Source organism: Sardina pilchardus, chromosome 15 (genome assembly GCF_963854185.1).
Source record: "Sardina pilchardus chromosome 15, fSarPil1.1, whole genome shotgun sequence".
Lineage (NCBI taxonomy): Eukaryota > Metazoa > Chordata > Actinopteri > Clupeiformes > Clupeidae > Sardina > Sardina pilchardus.
Genome location: NC_085008.1, coordinates 26,600,297 through 26,619,621, shown reverse-complemented (window position 1 = coordinate 26,619,621; position 19,325 = coordinate 26,600,297). Strand labels below are relative to the sequence as shown.

Below are 19,325 nucleotides of genomic sequence, written 5' to 3'. Positions count from 1 at the left end.
TTTACTAGATACTTATGTCAGGGATGCTTTCTATCTCTTTCATCCTCCCTCTTCCGTCTCTCTCTCTCTCTCTCACACACACACACACACACACACACACTCACACACACACACACACACACACACTCACACACACACACACACACACACACACACACACACACACACACACACACACACACACACACACACACACACACAGAGAGAGAGAGAGAGAGAGAGAGAGAGAGAGTTATGTGTGATGTTTTCAATCTCCTTTCTCTTTCACCCCTCCCTAAAGTTACCTACTCATACAAAACAACTTCTCTCACCACAGAAAGCCTCACCTCCCCACTGTGCTGTCATTTCAACTGGTATGACGACCCATTATTCTCCTCTTCCTTGCTTCACTGGATCAGACGCATTAGGCTTCATCCTAATTATATGCATGCAACTATGTATGCCCAGAGACAGTGTAAATTGTTAATTATTTTCTTCCTCAACACTGTCATCTCTTTTGCGTCCATTTTCTATTAGTTATGCATCGGCCTCCCACAAGCTAAAACCATCCAGCTTCCCCACGAGGCTCCTTAATTTCACTACAAAATACGCTATTTCAGAGCCTCCCATAAGGCATGTAGTTATAGCCTACATAGCAGGAGGGAAACTTTCCTCATCTCAGCGTGTAGGACATTTAAGGAGAGTGCGATTATTACTGGGGTACATACTGTGATCAGACTTGCATTCGTGAGGCAACAGACTTTCTCTGTTTACACAAAGGCAAAACATTGGAGGAAGAGGCATGAAGAAGAGGCAGAGGTGGTCACATGGTAGGCTAGCGTCTGCTGCAGCTATGGCAACGAAGTTTGAAACGTGGGTGGAGTGACTCCACCTAGAAAGTAGCCAAGTCAAACAGTCGGCATTTGAGTCGGGATGCCTCAAAAAAGATTGAAATGCACAGTAGAACTCGAGATTCAGGCTGTAAGTAAAACCCTTGTGTCAATGATTCTGAACATGAGACCGATTAGAAAGCTTGATCATGGCTGTAAAATTATCTTGTGAGTAGTGCTAGAGAAATACATGCTAAGGTTACCGATAGATAGAAGCGGATGTGCGTCAACTTAAGATGTTTTCGAGCAAGTCCTCAACTCCTACATAGACTTTTGTCCTAGATAATGCTGGAAAATAATAACTTGTTGCAGTGTTTAGTTAGAGCAGTAGCTGCTACACGTACACACGTTCTGCTAAGGAAACTAGCGCCACCCACCACTATGTTATTTATCTTAACATTGTAACAGTTAGCTGTCACAAGCTAGCGAGCATCTAGCTTAGTTATTTACTATTTAGCATCATGTAACGTAAATCGGTGCGTCATGGGTGAAAACTTGGGTGTTTGTTTTTACAGCCTGGTTAGCACTGAGTTGGGTTTCACGAAACATTATTATGTTAGAGAGGTTGCAACAGGTAGCTCCTGTGCCATGACTATGATTGTATACTCAATTTTTCATCCAGTCTCCATACTGACATGGAATACTGAATATTAGCAGTAATGAACGAATGTCGAGTGATTTTGGTTCACCCACACAACGGTGGCATGTAAATATCACAGTCAGAGGCTCTCTAAATACAATGTGCTGGTGATTACAGTTGTTTGTATGTGCCCCAGCTCTGAGCTCTCTATTAGACTGCTTTGTTTTGTTTCCATTTTCCCAGATCACGTGTCCTGGGGTTCTGTTGCCCTCTCAGGAAGACATTTACCTCAGTGTGCGCATCATGGACCAGTTTCAAAAGACCCATTGCGTGCCTGCCGTCTTTCCTCTTTTGTTCCACAAAAAAATGGTATTTACCAAGGTATGCCTTCTTCACTGACACTACAAACCAAGACGCCCCCATCCTGAAATATACCTAGTTCTGATGTAGCACGCATAGCTTTACTTGTGTGTTGCTCCTCTGTCTCCCTGCTAGTCTTTCTCCCATGTAGTTGACCCCAGTGGCATTGCTGACCTCTTAGAATGTAAGTAATCTCCAGTGGACTCCTATGGTTTCTTAATTATGAGCGAATACCATGTTGTCACCAAAGCTCACCGTTTTTTTTTTCTGTAGGTGATACAACATTCTTTGAGCTAATTCAGCTGGTACCACCAGGTGTGTTATTCTTTTGCCTCTTTTTAAGTCATTCAACATGTTCAGCCGAGAGGGTTAAAGCGGTTAGAAATCAAGGATCTTAGTGTTTAGTTTGTCATCGTTGTGGACGTTTATTTGGAACATAGCAGTTATTCTTAGAACACTGATGCGATGCCCTTCTGATGCAGCCAGGTGATATAACTGTGATTGGGTTTGTCTGCAGAGGGGGAAATCTGGGCTACCCTTGAGGAGAACACCCGTGATTTCCTCTACCCTGGGCCGTGCGTCCTGTCCAAATCCCCCTGTCCACAGAGAGAGCTCCTGATGAAGAAATCCATCACCTTTCCTGTGGGTCTTTGTCTAAGTCAGGCCTGGTCATATCTGTGGTTTATCTAAAAAGCTTACACTGTTTTGATACATTTCCTGAAGGACAGGGCAGTTTTGGCACATTGATCCACTGGACACGTTATCTGCTTTTTTCCTTCTTCTTTTATTTGTTTATTTATTTATCTTCTTTCTCTGAAAAGTGGCTTTCTTTGCGCTCCACAGGGAATCTCACCCAAAGTGGAATTCTCCACCACCACCACCATAGAGGAATGTGAGGCGAGGGAACGGCGGCCTGCTGCATCCTCGGTAAGCCTGATGTCCCTTTGTCCTCCCTATCAGTACACCGTCTGCTCCCTGGACAGGTGTCCTCAATAGCAAATGCATGATAACCAGACAAGACCATTGACCACGCAACATTAAAGAGACCCTATGCAACTTTCTGCAGGAGACGATCGCTCCTTGTTTACATCTGGAAGTCTGAGACGAAGAACCACGCTTGCAATTTATATATTTAAAGGGACCCTATGCAACTTTTTCATAGTCATAAAATCGCTTAGAAATCGTTGTTTTGCTTGACTGACCAGTTTTATTGAAAATAGTCACATTTCCTCCCGCCCCTAGTGTCCCTCTCCGCTATTACAACCTTGCAACTTTCTGATAAACGATCGTTTGCTGTTTACATCTGGAAGTCAGAGACGCGAAAGGAACAAGAAGAACCATGCTTGCAATTTATATATTTATATATAGCCTATATATGTATAAATATACACGCTAAAGCTGTCGGGGAAGCTCTGCAGAGAAATATGCAAGCATAAAACGAGCGAAAACGAAAAACGAAACCGAAACCAGAGATGAAATCGCCAATCCTGCATTATTCCTCTTTAAATATAGCCTATACATGTATAAATATACACGCTAAAGCTGTCGGGGAAGCTCTGCAGAGAAAATGCAAGCATAAAATGAGCGAAAACGAACAACGAAACCGAAACCAGAGATGAAATCGCCAATCCTGCATAGTTCCTCTTTAACAAGGTAGAGATTTGGGCCGCACACTAGCTGGGGTTCACTCAACCTCTCAGCAGATTTTAAGTGTGTTCATGAAAATTCGCTGAAGAAAATGCAAGTCTGTGTGTGTTTCTATCTACCAAACTTCTGTGATTTAAATACCGGTATAGCCATTCTTCCAATTAAGGTCAAGTTTGTCAAGGCAATAAACCTCTGAAGTTCGCTTACAAAAGCTTACCCAAAGCTGCCATCTTTGCCCATATAATTTCATTCGAATCTCCTAATATGGGCAAAGGTGGTACCCTGATCTCCTTATATGGACAAAGATGGCAGCTTTTGGGTCCTTTTTTAGGTGAGCTTCAGAGGTCTATGTATAAGGAAACACATTAAAAAGAAATGTGAATAATCCATCAACCTTGTTGTATATTGTATATTATATGTATTGAGAGTTAATTCATGCCTTCTGAATAAATTAACATTAGAAGATTTTACACAAATTAAGATTTTTGATCAGTTTGCATCCCTCCTGGGAATCAAATGACCTTGGTGTTTTGGGTAATTTGCCAGTTTAATCTCTAAACACATTGCAAAAAATTATTCACAAAAACATACATTATTTTGATATATATCGGTGGCAAACGGGTACACATATTAAAATAGTACACTATTACTTTCCCTCTCTCTCCCTCTCTCTTTGTCTCTCGCATGTAAAACAGACCGTAGAGGATGGTTTTGCTGATAACAGAACCATCTCTGTCAAAGTGACCATGGGGAAACCAACAAAGAATTTGTTTCTTGTCCTCCAAAGAATGGATCTGTCAGTCAATGTAATCACCTTCTACATTGTGTTCCTTTATGTCATGGCCATCCCTGCAGTCTAAAGACATGCATTCCAGAAGGCAATTTTACAGCACCAGATTATCTCTTGATATGTTGTATCAGCTGTGAGCTCTCCTGGCTTTGTTTGTCCTGTGCACCAATAACCATCAAGAGTGTGCATAAGAGAAACACATTGTTTTTGTCAGATGTCTTTCTAATTCAGTATGCCATTTTGAACATCCGAGATCTGTGCAATTTCCCCCTTTACTTTTCAAACAAAACAGTTCTGACTTGGAGAATAGATCAGACAATTTGTTCAGTAAAGGCTGCTCTCGGTTTTTGTGGAAATAATTTCTTGCCTGATGGCTTGGTCGTTCCCAAAGGAAACATGACAAGCGGCATGACAGCCTGTTAAGATGCCATTTTCTGGGGAATTTAAAAGGCTCAGCACCAGCCCGAGAGGACTGTGACATTGCTCCAAACTGTAGGCTCCCTCAGTGTGGTGAAATGGAGACGCATTGTCCTGCTTGTCTTGTCAGGACCATTTGTTTTTAATGGAGATTGTTGGCAAAACTGCCTGCCAGCCTGCCCTGACAGGTAGACTGGCCAACGAGATGGGCATCATTAGAGAAGTAGAATGGGCTTTCTGTTTGTAGCTCTAGACAGTTATTGGATATTGGAGCCTCAAACCTGAAAGTATAGCCAAACCAAGACTGATGTGCACAGTATAGGTTTGACTAGCCTAGGTGCTATGTTGAATTCTGTTTCCTGTGTGTGTGTGTGTGTGTGTGTGTGTGTGTGTGTGTGTGTGTGTGTGTGTGTGTAATAAAGAGAAAGACATTTAATTTCGTTAGTTTGTTATTCTTGCTGAAGAATGTTAGTTGTACAACTTGAATTCTTGTGCATGGCCATATTTGCCATGTTACTATTGGTCGGAGTCACTTTTGAAGCTGATGAGAAATCTCAATCATTCAAATGCATTGCAAGGACACCAAGCAACATTGGCAAAATGTAATTTTGATTATGCTGATGTGTGGTAATTCTAATAGATAAAATTAGATAAGATACTTTTATATCAGAGATTCACTTTTTTAGTCAGCTAGCCATCGAGAAGTAAACAAATCCCATCAACTTTGTCGCTTTGAAAGCACATCCGCGCCTTCTTAAGATGGTCTCCACTGCCACGCTCACTCACATCCTCTTCCTCCTCTATTGAGTTTCTCGTTTTGCTGTCTAGTCTGGTCTCACTGTTGTCATCCCGATTCCGTCAGTATTTATGTGCATGTCCCTCTTTGTAAAGTCTTCTGGTTTGGACTTGACACGGCGCGCTTTGTAAATGGGCCGTCTCGGCGTGATTTGCATGCATTTGAGCGGCTCGTGTTTCTGGTTTAATAAGCTACTTGTAGCGCAGGCTTTGTTGTCTCAAGGACACCCCGCTTTATCACCAGTCACCAATACCAGCAGACCTACTAATCACATCAGACAAGCGAGACTCGTGGCTGGAAAAGGCTCCTTTGTGTTCTGACTAAAACAGAGAGAGAGGGAGAGAAAGAGAGAGAGGGGGGAGAGAGAGAGAGGGAGGAGGATAAAAAGGAGATTGAGAGGAAGAATAAAGGAGGAGGAGAATATAAAAGAGAAACCCTCCTTAGTTTAATTTCATTTAAACTGTTCCCTTCAAATAACATTCACCATCAGGATTTATCTATTCCACTCTTCAAAATGAGTTAATATGCCAGGCTGTTCCAATTAGCATTTAAATGATCTTTGTTTTTACATCCATGTAATGTCATTACCGTATTAGTCTGAAACTGGCCATCAAATGCAATTAACATTTTTAAAACTTATTTACCCCGGCATCGCCTGCAGGAGCACTGTTATTGCGCCGCACAATCATGTTAGCACATATTAGAATTATTGAAGCCATTTTGCTGCCTAGAAGAGATTGGGGACCTCTTGCCTCCGTGTTGTGTTTGTGTTAGTCTAAGGCCACGTTTCTTTCCGTTCTCTCGATTTTTCTCTGGTCATTCCATTTTTATTTGGGGTGATGCACAGTTAAGAGATTGGGCCTTAATGGCATATGTGTGAAGTGATATAATATGATAATAAATGCAGTCCGAGCTGCCAGCTCTCAGATAGCAGGCGCTTCTTGAACAGAGCAGAAGCGGGTCTGGCTGTGGCTCTCCGTCCAGCAGCTGCCTCGTAGTGTGCGCTTTTGTGCTCTAACTTGTCGGATCCCTGTGTGTGTGTGTGTCTGTGTGCGTGTGTTGTGTGTGTTTCAGAATTCCGGCAAATCCCCTGCTAAAGCTGCCAGTGCCAGTGTCAGGAGGAGCCCTGGCACCGCGGGCAAGAAAGGGCCGGGCACGAGCAGCGCAGGCGCGCCGGCATCCAGCGGCTATGACAGACCCACCGTCGCCTGGCTGACCCGCACGCCCTCGCCCTACACCCACCGGAGGATGTGCCAGCTGTCGGAGGAGGCCAGGCAGCGCCTCTGCCACCTCCAGCTGGGGCCGCACGCCTTCAGGAAGGAGACGTGGCGACAGCCCCCCTTCGTGGTGAGTCGCGCGGAACCACAGGTGGCCGACTTCAGCTCTCAGTAATCTCCCGTTTATTCCTACCAGGGCTCCGAATGGGTTGAATGTTACTTGTTTGTGTGTTTTTTTTTTTTGTCAGCTTAGACTAAATGGTCAAACTTTAAATCAGATTAGTGCGTTTTTAAAAGCATTTTTTATTTTTTTTTATGAAGTATTTCCTACATGCTCGAATTGCTTTAAGAGCATTATTTGCTTTTCATGTTTTTTCCCCTCTCCCTTTTTGGATTATGTGTTGATTAAGATATGTTTCTCCCCTAAAGTGCCTCGCCTGGTGAGGCATGCGGATCACCCCTGTCGAGGCTCTTAGCTGCTTTAAAGTCAACGGTCTTGTTTCTGTCGGAGTGTTCAATAAAACAACATCAAGTCCCGCGGTGTAAATATCAAAGCTGTCATGTCATGAAAGGCAAGACGTGGGCTTGCCCGTGGTATCGCCATGGCATTTTCTTGTATGTTCGCCCTTTCGGAAACACGAGCCGTGGTTTGCTTTTTTCTCTCTCTCCCCCCCCCTCTCTCTCTCTCAAGTAAATCCGGAGGCTACAATTAACCTAGGTAATTAAGAGTCAAACCATGATTAACAAATAGTTCCCCACAGAGGAAGATTAGCCCACTGAATGCATTAGCGGTGTTTGTTTTAAGTTCGCATACTTACTTATGTAAAAGCAAATAGCTCGTTTCATTAGCGAGTGTGATAATATTGCTGTTTAATCGAAGTGGCTGTAGTTTTTAATTGAAGTTGGGTGGACGAGCAGCAGGCCAACCTGAGTGGAGATGCACTAGGAGTCGGAGCCGTGCCCAAACCTCCTCTCGCAATTGAACCTCCCCCTAAACACAATTAGCATGGGGGTGCAGGGCACGGGAGTCCGTGAGACCCGCAGCAGAATGTCTGCTCTGCCTGTCCCGCTCACGCAGGAGGAGCTGGGTACTGATCTGTTTTGTCTGATGTCTGAAGGTTCCCCGCAGTCTGAGCACTTCAGTGCTGGAGACCTCGTCGTGTCCACCATCCCTCTCTTTGAGCACCTGGAGGTCTGTTCTCGATCGGTCCACCCTCTCTGCTGCTGGTAGGTCAGAGCATTGGAAGTGCTAGCACACCATTTGAAGCTGAGGTCAGCAACCATCTGATGATATCACATAACAAACCAATGGCAACACCCTTTACTTGTAAGCAGATTTTAATATAATCAGAACACCAAAAACGATAGGACTTGTTATGTATTTTGCCTTATAGAAAATGAAGGGGATGCTTTACACCATTAGGTTTCTAAGGTTACAGTAGCAGCTGTGATTGTTCTGGAATGCTCTTCTCCTCAGATGCCTCACATCTCTCCAGTAGAAGGTCAAGTCCAGCTAAAGTATCGGTACGTCATCACTAACACACACATAAACACACACACACACACACACACACACACACACACACACCGTGAAAAAGACTTTCAAGAATGAGCATAGTATTTTGATTGATTTTTAGCTTGATCATTTTGAGTTTTCATTTTTTTTTATCATTGAATGAACTACTAGAGCCTCTACACCTCTCCGTCAAGAATGAGCATAGTATTTTGATTGATTTTTAGCTTGATCATTTTGAGTTTTAATTTTTTCTTTCATCAATGAATGAACTACTAGAGCTTCTACACCTCTCCGTCTGTTTCCAGGCCAGCTCCGTGAAGTCCAGCCCTTCCCCAGTCAGGCCTCCCAGGCAGAGACCCAGCTGCAGCCCCGTCCGCCAGAGACCTCCAGCTGCCCACTCCACCCCACTACTGACCAGCAGCCACAGGGCAGCACAGAGCCCAGGGCTCAACCACTCCTCGCTGAAAGAGAGGTACAGTACGGACCCTCATTCTGCCCCCTCACGTGGATTAATAGGGCATGTGTATTGGCAAGATTCTTGTGATATGATGGGTGTCATATCACGATGCAGGGTTTTCGTTTCAATGTAGTGAGATGCTGTAAGCAAGGCAATATATATTTAAACAATAATCACTTGACCAAGTTAGGAAAGGATATTCTAGTGGTTTTGATTTGGCTATAGGCAATTACAGCTTTATTATCAGAACAGTGGGAGTGAAATGGCTGAAAATGGATTCCAACACTGCTGTCTAGCGGTGAGGGGTTAAACGCAACTGAAAATGGACCATTGTCTGCCACGAATATTTGCACGTTAACTATAATGATCGATATAGTGTTTTACAAGAAAAATTGCAATACAAAATTACACTACTGCAATGGTGTCAGTATTTTCCTACACACCTAAAAGGATAGGGTAGGATCGGGTAGGGTAGGGTATTTTCATTGGGGCAGTGTGATGGAGTGTGGTGGGTAGTGGTTGGGGGTCATGGTGGGGTCCTACCAAAGAGCACACCAACAAACACCACTCACAAAGCACTAAACGCAGCAAACATGGCGAGGACCTGCATTGCAACAGGAAAAAAAGTTTTCTTATTTCAGGGGCAAATGTATTTTCGTTGTTTGTTTTTTATTTTGCTTGTTTGTTTGTTTGTTTAGGTTTTTTGCTGTGCTTTGCCACCTTTGCAAAAAACCTTTGCTTGTATTTGTTTGTGCTGTGTGGTGTTTGTTTACGCCTCAGAAGTCCTTATTGATCATACGGATTGATCCCCTCAGAGTGATGGGCCATACTAATCCCTGTGTGGGTTATGTGTCCCATGTCCGGAGCAGGGATGGTCCGAGTGAAACAATATTGGCTACGTCTGTAGCTCGGCTTTTAATAGCCTGCTAAAAGAAATAGATTTCACATTTGCATCTGTGCAGAATATGTCATCCCTGGAACAAAACTATTTATATTTGCGGCATCGGCAGAGTGGGGCGAGGCGCGTACAGATTTTCCCGTCAGAAATCCCATTTATGCGATATTGACAAAATATGGATCTCGGGAGAGGAGCAGCCACATGAAACACGGCAGCGTCCTCCAAATCCTCGGGATGATTACCGGTGACAGCGGAGATGAATTCACTCGCTCCCCTTCAAATTACAGGATCTGATGTCTTGTCATGTTTGTCCATTACTTAAAAGAACGCGGGGGGAAATCCCAAGGAAAACAGGGAGGAAATAGTATTGATTATGTTCCAGCAAGATTGAATGCGTTTGACCCTGACACACTATTTAATAAATTCTGAGACCTCGGTCATTGATCTGAGCAGCTGTGAGCTAAACTGGCAAACGTTTGTTTATTTGTCCCCGCACCTTGACTTTTTTTGCTCCCCTTCCTTCTCTCTCTTTCCTGGCAGCTCAGGAATGAACATTAAAATCAATAGACAATTTTAAACTGTGGGGTAAATAGTGGGAAATATGAGGGGCCTCTCCTGCCGATTGAAAGCATGACAACAGTCAGGGGGCAGGAGATTAGGGCTGCCTCCACAGATTCGGACAATCAGGAGGTAGGCACGTTCAGGGGAAGTGTTTGATGGAGGCCCAGAGAAGGGGCTCTGTGCAGAGTCCGTCTCCCACAGACGGAGTCCAGCGGCGCGGGCGCCGTTCGCCTGGCCCTCAGCTATGATCTGAATCGCCTCCCAACGCCTGCTGTGCCGACAGACTACATGGAACTTTTCTCCCAAAACGAGTTGCTTGTGGTTGCGGTTGTTGTTCCTCTGGAGATTGTCTTTGAATCTCTATGTGAAAAACCTAATTTTAGGTCTGTCGTCGTGAATTATTACGGGGCCTATTTTGTATCATGAAAAAGTGTGTGGTACAAATTAGACATGGATTCCTGTTGTCAAACGGTGCGCATGAAGAGTTGACAGTGAGTAGACTGGGGGCATGGATTATGTTTTTGCTAAGATGGCAGCTGCATCTTTGCAGACTTGTTATTGGTGTGGTTCTGTGCAATATGATCTTATATACTGTTTGCAGTCTTGGAGTGCTGTCTTCTCATCCCTCACACACACTGTGACATTGTTGGTGACACAGCACCGACTAGTGGCCAAACTGGGGATTTCATGGTCTGTGTGTTTCTCACACGCAAATACCCGACACCCTTACCAACCACTGTTGCAGATGTTGTGTAATTTACCGTTTTATTCAACGTGGATGAATTGACGACATATGGTAGTTTTGCTCCTGTATGGTGATGCATGTGGTTTGTCTGTCTGTCCCAGGTTTAAGCAGGGCCCCTCGAGTCCCTGTCGCTGGGAAGAGATTCACAGACGGGTGGAGAAGATCCTCAGGAGCCGAAACACAAGCTGCAAGCTCACCTTTGTGCGTAACTAACTACCTGCCGCCTGACATTTCCTCCCAGGACAGGGAAACTACTGCACACCGCACACTAATCAATACCCAGACAAGACCTCGGAGATGAGAATATCAGTTTGACGGCAGTTTGAGAAGTTCATTTTCATCAGGTGACAGATGAGGGCTCGAGGAACTGCAGCATAGTCATTGCGGTCTGAGTAGGCCTTCGCTGAATCATCGCTGTGTGTGCGTTGAATGTATTATCGCGGTGTCTGCCTGTGTGTCTCCTGTCCTTTCATTTTAAATCCACTGTCAAGTCGGAGGGGATTGAGAGCTGGCAGGTGTATTACTAAAGAAAAAAAAAAAAATCACCTCGAATCCTCTGCTGCTTGAATAACGTAATGAATACCCCATCCTCCCCCAATTAAAAACCTCACTAATTGCCCCAAAGCTGCAGCAACCCACTCCGGAGGAGAGATGGGGGGGGGGTGGGGGCGGGGGCAGGCGTCTTTTGGGGAAGCGGGGGTAGCGGGGCTGGGTAACGCTGTCAGAAAGCTGCCGTTCTAAGCTCATCTTGGCCCCCACAAAGACAGAGAAGAAGGTGCCATTGAAACGCAGCAGGGCGCCAGGCGCACAGCAGCTCAAACCCCCGAAAGCTTAAGGACAGAAATGTGTAATCCACTCCACACAGAGACACAGGGGAGAGGAGGGGGATTTGGTGAAGATTATTTATCAACCAACAGCATGCTTGTCCTGTAATTAATTACATCTGTGTCGTAATATTCTCTCCTATGTATGCGATTTCAACCTGTTAAGTAGTTACTTCGCTCTCGCATAATTATCCTTTTGTGCTTTGTATTTTATGTTCAAATTGGTGAGCGTCCTTTTGTTGTGGCCTTTTAAGACGTTTTGAAACGTAATGAGTTGCAGTGTAGCTATTGTAACTGATGATTTATTTCCCATCAATCATATTGGTCTTCCGGCTGCCTGTGGGACACGTTTGGCAGGATGAGGATGAGGATGAGGACGAAGACGAGGATGTTGACAGCAGCGGTGGCGCTCCCTGCCGTGGGCCAGCGCTCCCCCGTGACAGACAGCGTCTCCAGGACAGGTCTGCAGTGTGTGTTCTCTCCGCTCGCTCGCTCGCTCGCTCCACATGGGTCTAAACACAGCCAGGGGCCCAGCACAACACAGACACCACCTCACAGAGCCAAACTTACATAAGATCCCACGACTGATAACCTTCCACCACGCTCGTGCCCTTCCAACAAGAAGTGCAAGACTGAACTCAACACCCCACACTTGAAAGGCATATCTGTGATGCACAAGCTCCCCCCAGTGGCCATAACCTGCATAGATTTATTACATTTTAGTGGCCCTCTGATGTTGCTAGAAGTATCTACATCTAAGTATAACAGACTTTGAAAAACCTGATAAAAAAAAAAAGCGAGAACATGCAGGACCCCTCATAATGATTAGGGATTAATCCCATTTAAATGCAGCCAATTTAAATGTGCGTGTGAATGTCAGAATGAAATGCTTAACTAGCCTCCATCTGTCTTGCAGTAGCGTATCGGCGGCGGAAACATCTGTCCACTTGGACGACGGGCATTACTGGAGCTCCAGAGCGGCCGCCTACTCGGGGAAACCCCATCGAGCCGTGTTCGAGGAGAGCATGGGCCGGATCTACAAGAACCTCTACAGAAACCTCTCCGACACTAGCTGAAGTGAAGGCACGGCACGGCACGGCACGGCAGCATACATCAGTGTATTATTAAGATCGTTATTGAAGGACGCACGGATGCAGTTGCTACCCATTTTCAGAAGTGCATAATGCGCCATTCCTACTGGGTGGCATTTATACTTGAAATTAGAGAAAGCCAAACCCAGATACAAGCTAACATGAAGGAAGCTAACATGGATTATGATATGAAAGTGACATATTTTCTGTATGTCAAATGCTAGATGGTGCTGGATTCACCCCTGTAAGGCCCCTTTCTGTTTTCTTTTATTTAAAAAAAAAAAAAAATGAAAATAGATGATGGATGTTATAGTACTGCATTTATTGTGACTGAAAAGGGAATATTAGGCTTATTGTATAACAAGTGTTTTCTCACTGGATCATGTGTGTTTCTTTTGCACAGCCTGATAGAACAGCATTGACTAAAAATCACTGCAATACTCGTGATGCTTGAAAACTAAAGTATTTACAATTTAATTTTGTGTTTAAATACAAATCTACTTAAGACGTGTGGTCTCCATGTATTTACGTCTCGATTTCTGATTTAAAAAACAAAAGAAATGAAACGACATTCTGATATGACCACACAAATGTTCATTTAATGTCCCTCTTTTCATTCCCTACTTTGACTTGAACTTCTTTTTCCTGTGTTTCTTGCCGGCCAGTAGAGCAGCCTTTTCAGACATGATCTCCTGGTATTTCTTCTTGTTGTAGCTTTGGAAAACAAAACAAATTCAAAAATAGTATTAGCATGCACATTAAGGATAAAGACAAACAAGTCTGATGACTAGCCGCAAACTGAGAAGTAAAGTAAAATGTGTGAGTGTTTTCATTTACAGCACTGAGCAGATAAGACTAAAATGGCTCTAAAGACGTTACAGGCAGTATGCGGGTGCCGTCAGTACCGTACCTTCTGAACTCAGCATCTGCCAGGAGCTCTTCCACAATGGTCCTCTTCCTCTCCTTGTTGGGAACGCGGGAATGATAGAAGTCCAGGGGACTGTCCACTACGGTGCCAACCTGCCAGAGAAACATAAAAGTATTTGCATGAGCCCTCTAGCAAGCAATGTAATCCTACACTGAACCCGATGTGCAGGTTGGTGCCGTGCATGGAGGCCTCCACTATGTGTGTGTGTGTGAGAATGGGTGACGATGAGGCATTACTCTGTAGAGGGCTTAGAGCACTAAGAGGAGAAAAACACTATAAATGCAGTCCATTTTGCCAAATTAGATTAGACTTAGACACACAAAACACAATATCATCCTCCAATTTCTCACATTTTCCTCTGCTGTATCGATCTATCTGTTGAGCATCACAGTTTTAGAATTCCATAGGATTGTATTGATAAGCAGAACAAACCTCTTAAGATATAATGTCCAAAAATACTATGTCCAACTACAAGAAACACTGCACCTCACCTTAAGTTGTCAGTTGTTAAACAGTTATGTGGTCCCCTTACAATTATACGGTTCTATAATTTTAGGACATTTTAAGTCACATGTTTTGCAATAGCAACAATCACAAGGATGCTTGAATACACATGATAGTGTTGCTTGCGATCAATTATTGCTAACTGCACTTTAATTAACAATAAATGAATTTACAGCCTTTAAAACATTTTACATTTTTGTTTTGATGCTCGATATTTTGCTAGTATGGACAAAACCTGTTTCAGTAAACATATGGTGCAACTGAAATGCCTTCCTACCTGCACGTATTTGGCAAAGCCCTCTCGATCATTCTTCTTGTAGAAGCGCTTTGGGTCCATGGCGGAACGCATCTGGATAGCCTTCAGGTCATTCTTCAGTTCATCAGTCATTTCTGGGGCCTTCATGTTGTACCAGCCATCACCAGTGGTCTTCTCACGCTCCACCTGAGAAGAGAAGTGACAGTTTTGGGTATTTCAAAAGGGCATATCCATTCAACATGCACTTAGTTTATTAAGCATCTTATGTGTTATACTTTGTATATTATAGTACATTATAGCTTTGTATAGTATAGTTATTTTCATTAAGCTATTGATTGAATTGACATTGTTTTCTTATTGCTATTCTCATTAATGTAGTATAACCAACTTAAATTGTTTACTGTTAAAATGTAACTACTGTATTGTTGTTATTTGTATGTCGCTAAATACCATAACCATAACTATGGAAGCACAGAGCACAATAACATACCAATCAAATAACAGAGAAAGTGCAACATCCTACATGCAGCGGTACATACAGTAGGCATTCTCTATATGTGTGATATGATAAACAAACATTCTGGCATTCAGGAGTGTTCTAGAAGAGCCTAAAGAGCAGCAGGGGGCCAACAAGATCACAGGGTAAATCATATGGCTACAAAATACGACTGTTGTACGCACCTTTATACGGAATCATCTGCTACTACATCAATAAATGCAAATCTTAAACAAACTGCAGCTGTGTGTGTTTCTGTGTGCAACAGTTTTCCGGCAAACAGAAGGCTGTGTTGTGTGGAGATATTTATCAAACTTACCTTCCGTTTCAGCTTTGCAGCATTAAGAGATTCTTTATACGGCGGTATGGAGTCTTTCTTCTCAAAACCGGGACCAACAACACTCTTCTTCATCAGCTGAAAGGAATCAAAAGCAATTTACAGTCATTTCCCGCATATAAGCTGCATTGTGTATAAGCCGCAGGACAGTGTTTTATGCAAGTAAAAAAAAAACAACAACACATTAACACCATATTAACTGCCCCAGTGCATTAACCTCATAGCTGAGGAAATTTTTCAAAATCAATGTACAGTATAAGCCACGGCTAATAGTCAGGAAATTACGGTAGCAGCGTGAGACGTTGAGGTGTGTGGATCCTGACTCGACAACAATATAAAGTAAAAAACTATTCCATCTTCTAAACAACTTCTTGTAAACAACAGACTCATCAAAGCCATTAATCATTATCAAAATCAATTAACCTCATCTAGGTGCTGGTCTTTCAGTGTTTTTAGGCTGCTGGAGACTTTCTTTGATTTGCTGCCATCGAAATTGATGTATAACCCCCCGAGCTCCTTCACTCTCAGGCCTGGATCGATAACGCAGGATAACTCTTTCCTGTGAGAGATTGTCAAACAGAGAAAAGTGGGAGGATTTGGGTGAAAATCTTTGAATCTTTGAGGCAGTCTGTAAGTTAGTAAAGAAAGGGAACATTTCATCAAAGTAAAAGGGCATATCAAGACAAAAGCAATCTGAGAATATAGACAAAGACATTAAAGGAGCCATGCTATACATTTCTCAGTTGTTTTGTAACATTCCCTGAGTTTTTTGTTGACTAAAATGCCTTGGCTTGTTCATCATGATGTACTAGCATGCTCTGAAGGGCCCTATGAGCCCCTTTAAAGACTTACGATGCAGGGTTCTTGCTTGAGAACAGGATTTTGGCATCTTCGTCGTCCTCCTCATCCTCCTCATCGACAAACTCTTCGTCGACTTCATCGTTGCCCCGGGCCTCTTCCGCCGTTCCGCCTTCGCCCTGCTCCTCCGCACTTGGTCTCGCCACAGTGTAGAGCGCCTCAGAGGACTGAAGCCCAGGCTGGGTGTCGATGACAAATAGTCCGTCACTAGGGAAGGTCTGAACATTGGCTCTGGGCTTCACCGTGACCGTGAGGGTCTCCTCCGTGGCACGGTCTTCGTCTTCGTCTTCCTCACTTTCAGAAGCCTCACGTGCGGGCTCCTCATTGAGACTGCACACGTCGCTGCCGTCCCCATCGTCCTCCTCATCACTGCTGTCAAGCAAGCTTACGGCGGCAGGCCTCTGAGACGTCCCACTTCCTGATGGCTGATCGCCGCCATCTTGGGCCGCCGACACCTGAACTGCCGCAACACTTTCACTGGTGTTTGCCTGATCACTGGCATCATCTACCTCCATTGGCTGATCCTCTTCATCTTGACCGGACTCCACTTCAGTTACTTTCACAGACTTCAGACTGCTGGTGTCTGGCCCAGTGGGTTCATTGTCGTCTTCCTCCGCTCCTTGAGAATGCGAGTCAGGTTGTGCTGACGCATCATCCATACTCTCCTCTTTCGACTCGGAAGCATCGCATTCAGTAACTTTCACCGTTTGCTCACAAGGGACATCAAGCTCTGTGGCAGTTTCTTCTTCTTCTGTGATTTCCTCTGTTACTTTGACTGTGATAGTCTCCGGCTCGGCTGTGGAATCAGATGCAGTAACTTTCACCGTTTGCTCACAAGGGACATCAAGCTCTGTGGCAGTTTCTTCTTCTTCTGCGATTTCCTCTGTTACTTTGACTGTGATGGTCTCCGGCTCGGCTGTGGAATCAGATGCAGTAACTTTGACAGTCTGCTCACAACAGAGCTGTTCATCTGTAGCAGTCAAGAGTTTGTCACCTTCACCAACTTCCTCAGTGGAGTCTGCTTCAGCCACTTCAGACACAGTTACAGTTGCACCATCTACGTGTGGGGTCACTATGGTTACGCTGCCAACACTAGATTCCGCTTCTTCAGACACAGTCACACTGCCTTTCAAGGCTGTTTTTTCGGAATGTTCCTCTGCAGAGGGTCTCGTCTCCTCTGCGATCTCAGCGTCTGGACAAGGCGACTCTGTTACGACCACTGACGGCGTAAGTGTGTGAGCGTCCTCTGTGGCATCAAGCACTGCAGGGTCAACCACAGTGACTCCCCTGGCGACAACGTCCTCCTCCTCCTCCTCCTCCTCCTCCATTGTCACGAGAGTTTTGTCTTCCTCACCCTCCTCTGCCAGCAGAGAAGCTTCTCCCTCCGCACCGGTCACTACGACGGTCGCCTCATGGCCGTCCACCTCCATCTCTTCCGCCGTTTCCATGGCGTCCGAGAGAGGAGCGTCCGTCTGGTGCGGCGCGTGGCCCTCAGTGGCCGGCAGCGGAGAGGGAGAAGCCCCGTGGCCAGCGTCGCTGCGGAGAGACCTGGTCACCCTGGACACGGACACGGACACAGCGCGGTTACTGCTGGCCGAGCCCGTGCGGCTGCTGCAGGGCGTCCCTCTGCCCAGCACGGAGCAGGGGCTTCCCAGCGAGCTGTACCCGGTCAAGTCCGACTCGGAGTCCGACGCACCCCTGACCGCCGCGTCTTTGGCTCGACTGCGCGTGGCTCTCTTCGCGCTCGGCCCGGAATCGTTGTCCTCGGAGACTTGCTGGGAGCGGGCTTCGCTGGAGGCGGCGGCGGAGGAGGAGGCGGCTTTCGCCCGGCGCGCCGGTGTTCTCCTGGACACGGACGAGGACGACACGTCTCCGCTATCCTCCAGGTCAATGGGCACGGGCTCGACAGGCTTTGCCCTTCGGGCCCTGGTGTTTTTACGAAGCGTGGACTTGCGGAGATCGTAGCAGTCGTGCTCCGAGTGTTCCGTGTCTTCGGTGTGGGAGGCTGACTGAGGGGTGGCAGCGATTTTCCTCGGGCTTCTGGTCAGTGCGCGGGCGTCTCCGCGTTTTCTCAGAGAGGTCACCGAGCTGCAGGACTCCGCTTCAGAGTGCTCCACTCCGTCACAGCCAAAAGGAACCTTCTTCTTCTGGGTCCGCGTGGATCTGCGGGGAGTGGCGGACACGCAGGACTCCACTTCAGACACTCCTTCTGTGCCGCTCGCGGGGGTTTTTGACGGTCCACTTCTCTTCCTGGTCGACCTGGTACTTGGTGCTTGAGAGTTGGAGACCACAGAGCAGCACGACTCGGAATCGGACACGTCAGCATCGTGGATGTCATCAGGCTGGTTTTCCACACGTGCAGGGGCTTCCTCTGTGGGGTTTTCTTCTTGTGTGGTGGCAGTATTGGTCACCTCACCTCCAGCCTTCTGGGCATCACTTTCACTCTCTAAGAGGGGTTGAGCCTCATGTTGAACGGTCACTCTCCGAGTCCCTCTCGTGGATGTTGCCGTGTCCTGTAAAGATGAGCCAACTTTAGTATATGAGCCAGCTACTTCCACATTGCATTGTCATAATAATAGTATGCAGTGGTGCGATGTTCTAACAAAACACCGGACAGCTCGAGAAGAACTAAGCAAGACTCAATTTGACAACAGACAGCTTAACACGTGGAACATCAAGACACAAAAGGTGGAGTCAGCCTAAATAACAGAATGCGCTACTAACGCGGTGCTGGTGGTTCGCACTAGAGTTTAGATCAAACTACGGTGTTGACATCACAAGGGTTCAGAGATAAATATTTGGCAAAACAGCACTGGATACAAACAGGTTTGTTTGTGCAATCATCAACACCGACACATTTTTCCACATAACGTTAAAAGCCTACTACCCCCGCGCCGGCAGGAGTAACTTTTCACTAGCTGGCGTTGTCGTTAGCTGTTAGCCAAATTGACGTTTAGAAACATTAAGCAGCAGTACATTTCGTAAAATACCTGCAGCTAAAGATCAACGCCCTTAGCGGTCCTACCAATACATGAAAAGTGTGCACATACCGATGCACTGGACGAATCTTCCTGGTTTGTTTTAGTTGGTGATTCCACCACGCGTACTCCTCTTCTGGTGGCCACCATCTTGATACAGCGCGTTCCACTTCCTGTCCGCACACGTGTGCTCCACTAGC

General features: G+C 45.5%; 2 protein-coding genes across 4 annotated transcripts; one reads left to right on the top strand and one right to left on the bottom strand.

Annotated features, from left to right (window-relative positions):
- Positions 1-839: 839 nt before the first annotated feature.
- On the top strand, positions 840-13,057 carry spata6 (spermatogenesis associated 6). Of its 3 annotated transcripts, none has more exons than XM_062555804.1 (13): positions 840-960; positions 1,693-1,818; positions 1,945-1,993; positions 2,083-2,124; positions 2,327-2,451; positions 2,653-2,736; positions 6,534-6,806; positions 7,795-7,903; positions 8,154-8,200; positions 8,498-8,664; positions 10,955-11,054; positions 12,035-12,138; positions 12,594-13,057. In XM_062555804.1, the coding sequence occupies exons 1-13, from the start codon at positions 913-915 to the stop codon at positions 12,751-12,753; spliced, it is 1,434 nt and encodes a 477-aa protein (XP_062411788.1). In that variant the 5' UTR covers positions 840-912; the 3' UTR covers positions 12,754-13,057. The 3 variants fall into 3 exon arrangements, with proteins under 3 accessions (XP_062411788.1, XP_062411789.1, XP_062411787.1); XM_062555805.1 differs by having other exon boundaries at positions 1,693-1,830; positions 12,047-12,138; XM_062555803.1 differs by having other exon boundaries at positions 1,693-1,830.
- Positions 13,058-13,071: 14 nt separating this feature from the next.
- dnttip2 (deoxynucleotidyltransferase, terminal, interacting protein 2) lies at positions 13,072-19,309 on the bottom strand. Its single transcript, XM_062555802.1, has 7 exons — positions 19,198-19,309; positions 16,142-18,660; positions 15,713-15,848; positions 15,272-15,367; positions 14,478-14,642; positions 13,679-13,788; positions 13,072-13,482 (listed from the first exon to the last, which is right to left on the bottom strand). The coding sequence occupies exons 1-7, from the start codon at positions 19,273-19,275 to the stop codon at positions 13,389-13,391; spliced, it is 3,198 nt and encodes a 1,065-aa protein (XP_062411786.1). The 5' UTR covers positions 19,276-19,309; the 3' UTR covers positions 13,072-13,388.
- Positions 19,310-19,325: the final 16 nt, after the last annotated feature.

Coding starts and splice junctions, on each gene's coding strand:
- spata6 (XM_062555803.1), top strand. CDS start 913: ATGCCTCAAAAAAGATTGAAATGCACAGTAGAACTCGAGATTCAGGCT. Junction 2,125..2,326: donor AATTCAGCTGGTACCACCAG/GTGTGTTATTCT, acceptor GTTTGTCTGCAG/AGGGGGAAATCTGGGCTACC. Junction 2,452..2,652: donor AGAAATCCATCACCTTTCCT/GTGGGTCTTTGT, acceptor TGCGCTCCACAG/GGAATCTCACCCAAAGTGGA.
- dnttip2 (XM_062555802.1), bottom strand. CDS start 19,275: ATGGTGGCCACCAGAAGAGGAGTACGCGTGGTGGAATCACCAACTAAA. Junction 15,849..16,141: donor TCAAGCAAGAACCCTGCATC/GTAAGTCTTTAA, acceptor AATCTCTCACAG/GAAAGAGTTATCCTGCGTTA. Junction 13,789..14,477: donor GCTTTGCCAAATACGTGCAG/GTAGGAAGGCAT, acceptor TTTCTCTGGCAG/GTTGGCACCGTAGTGGACAG.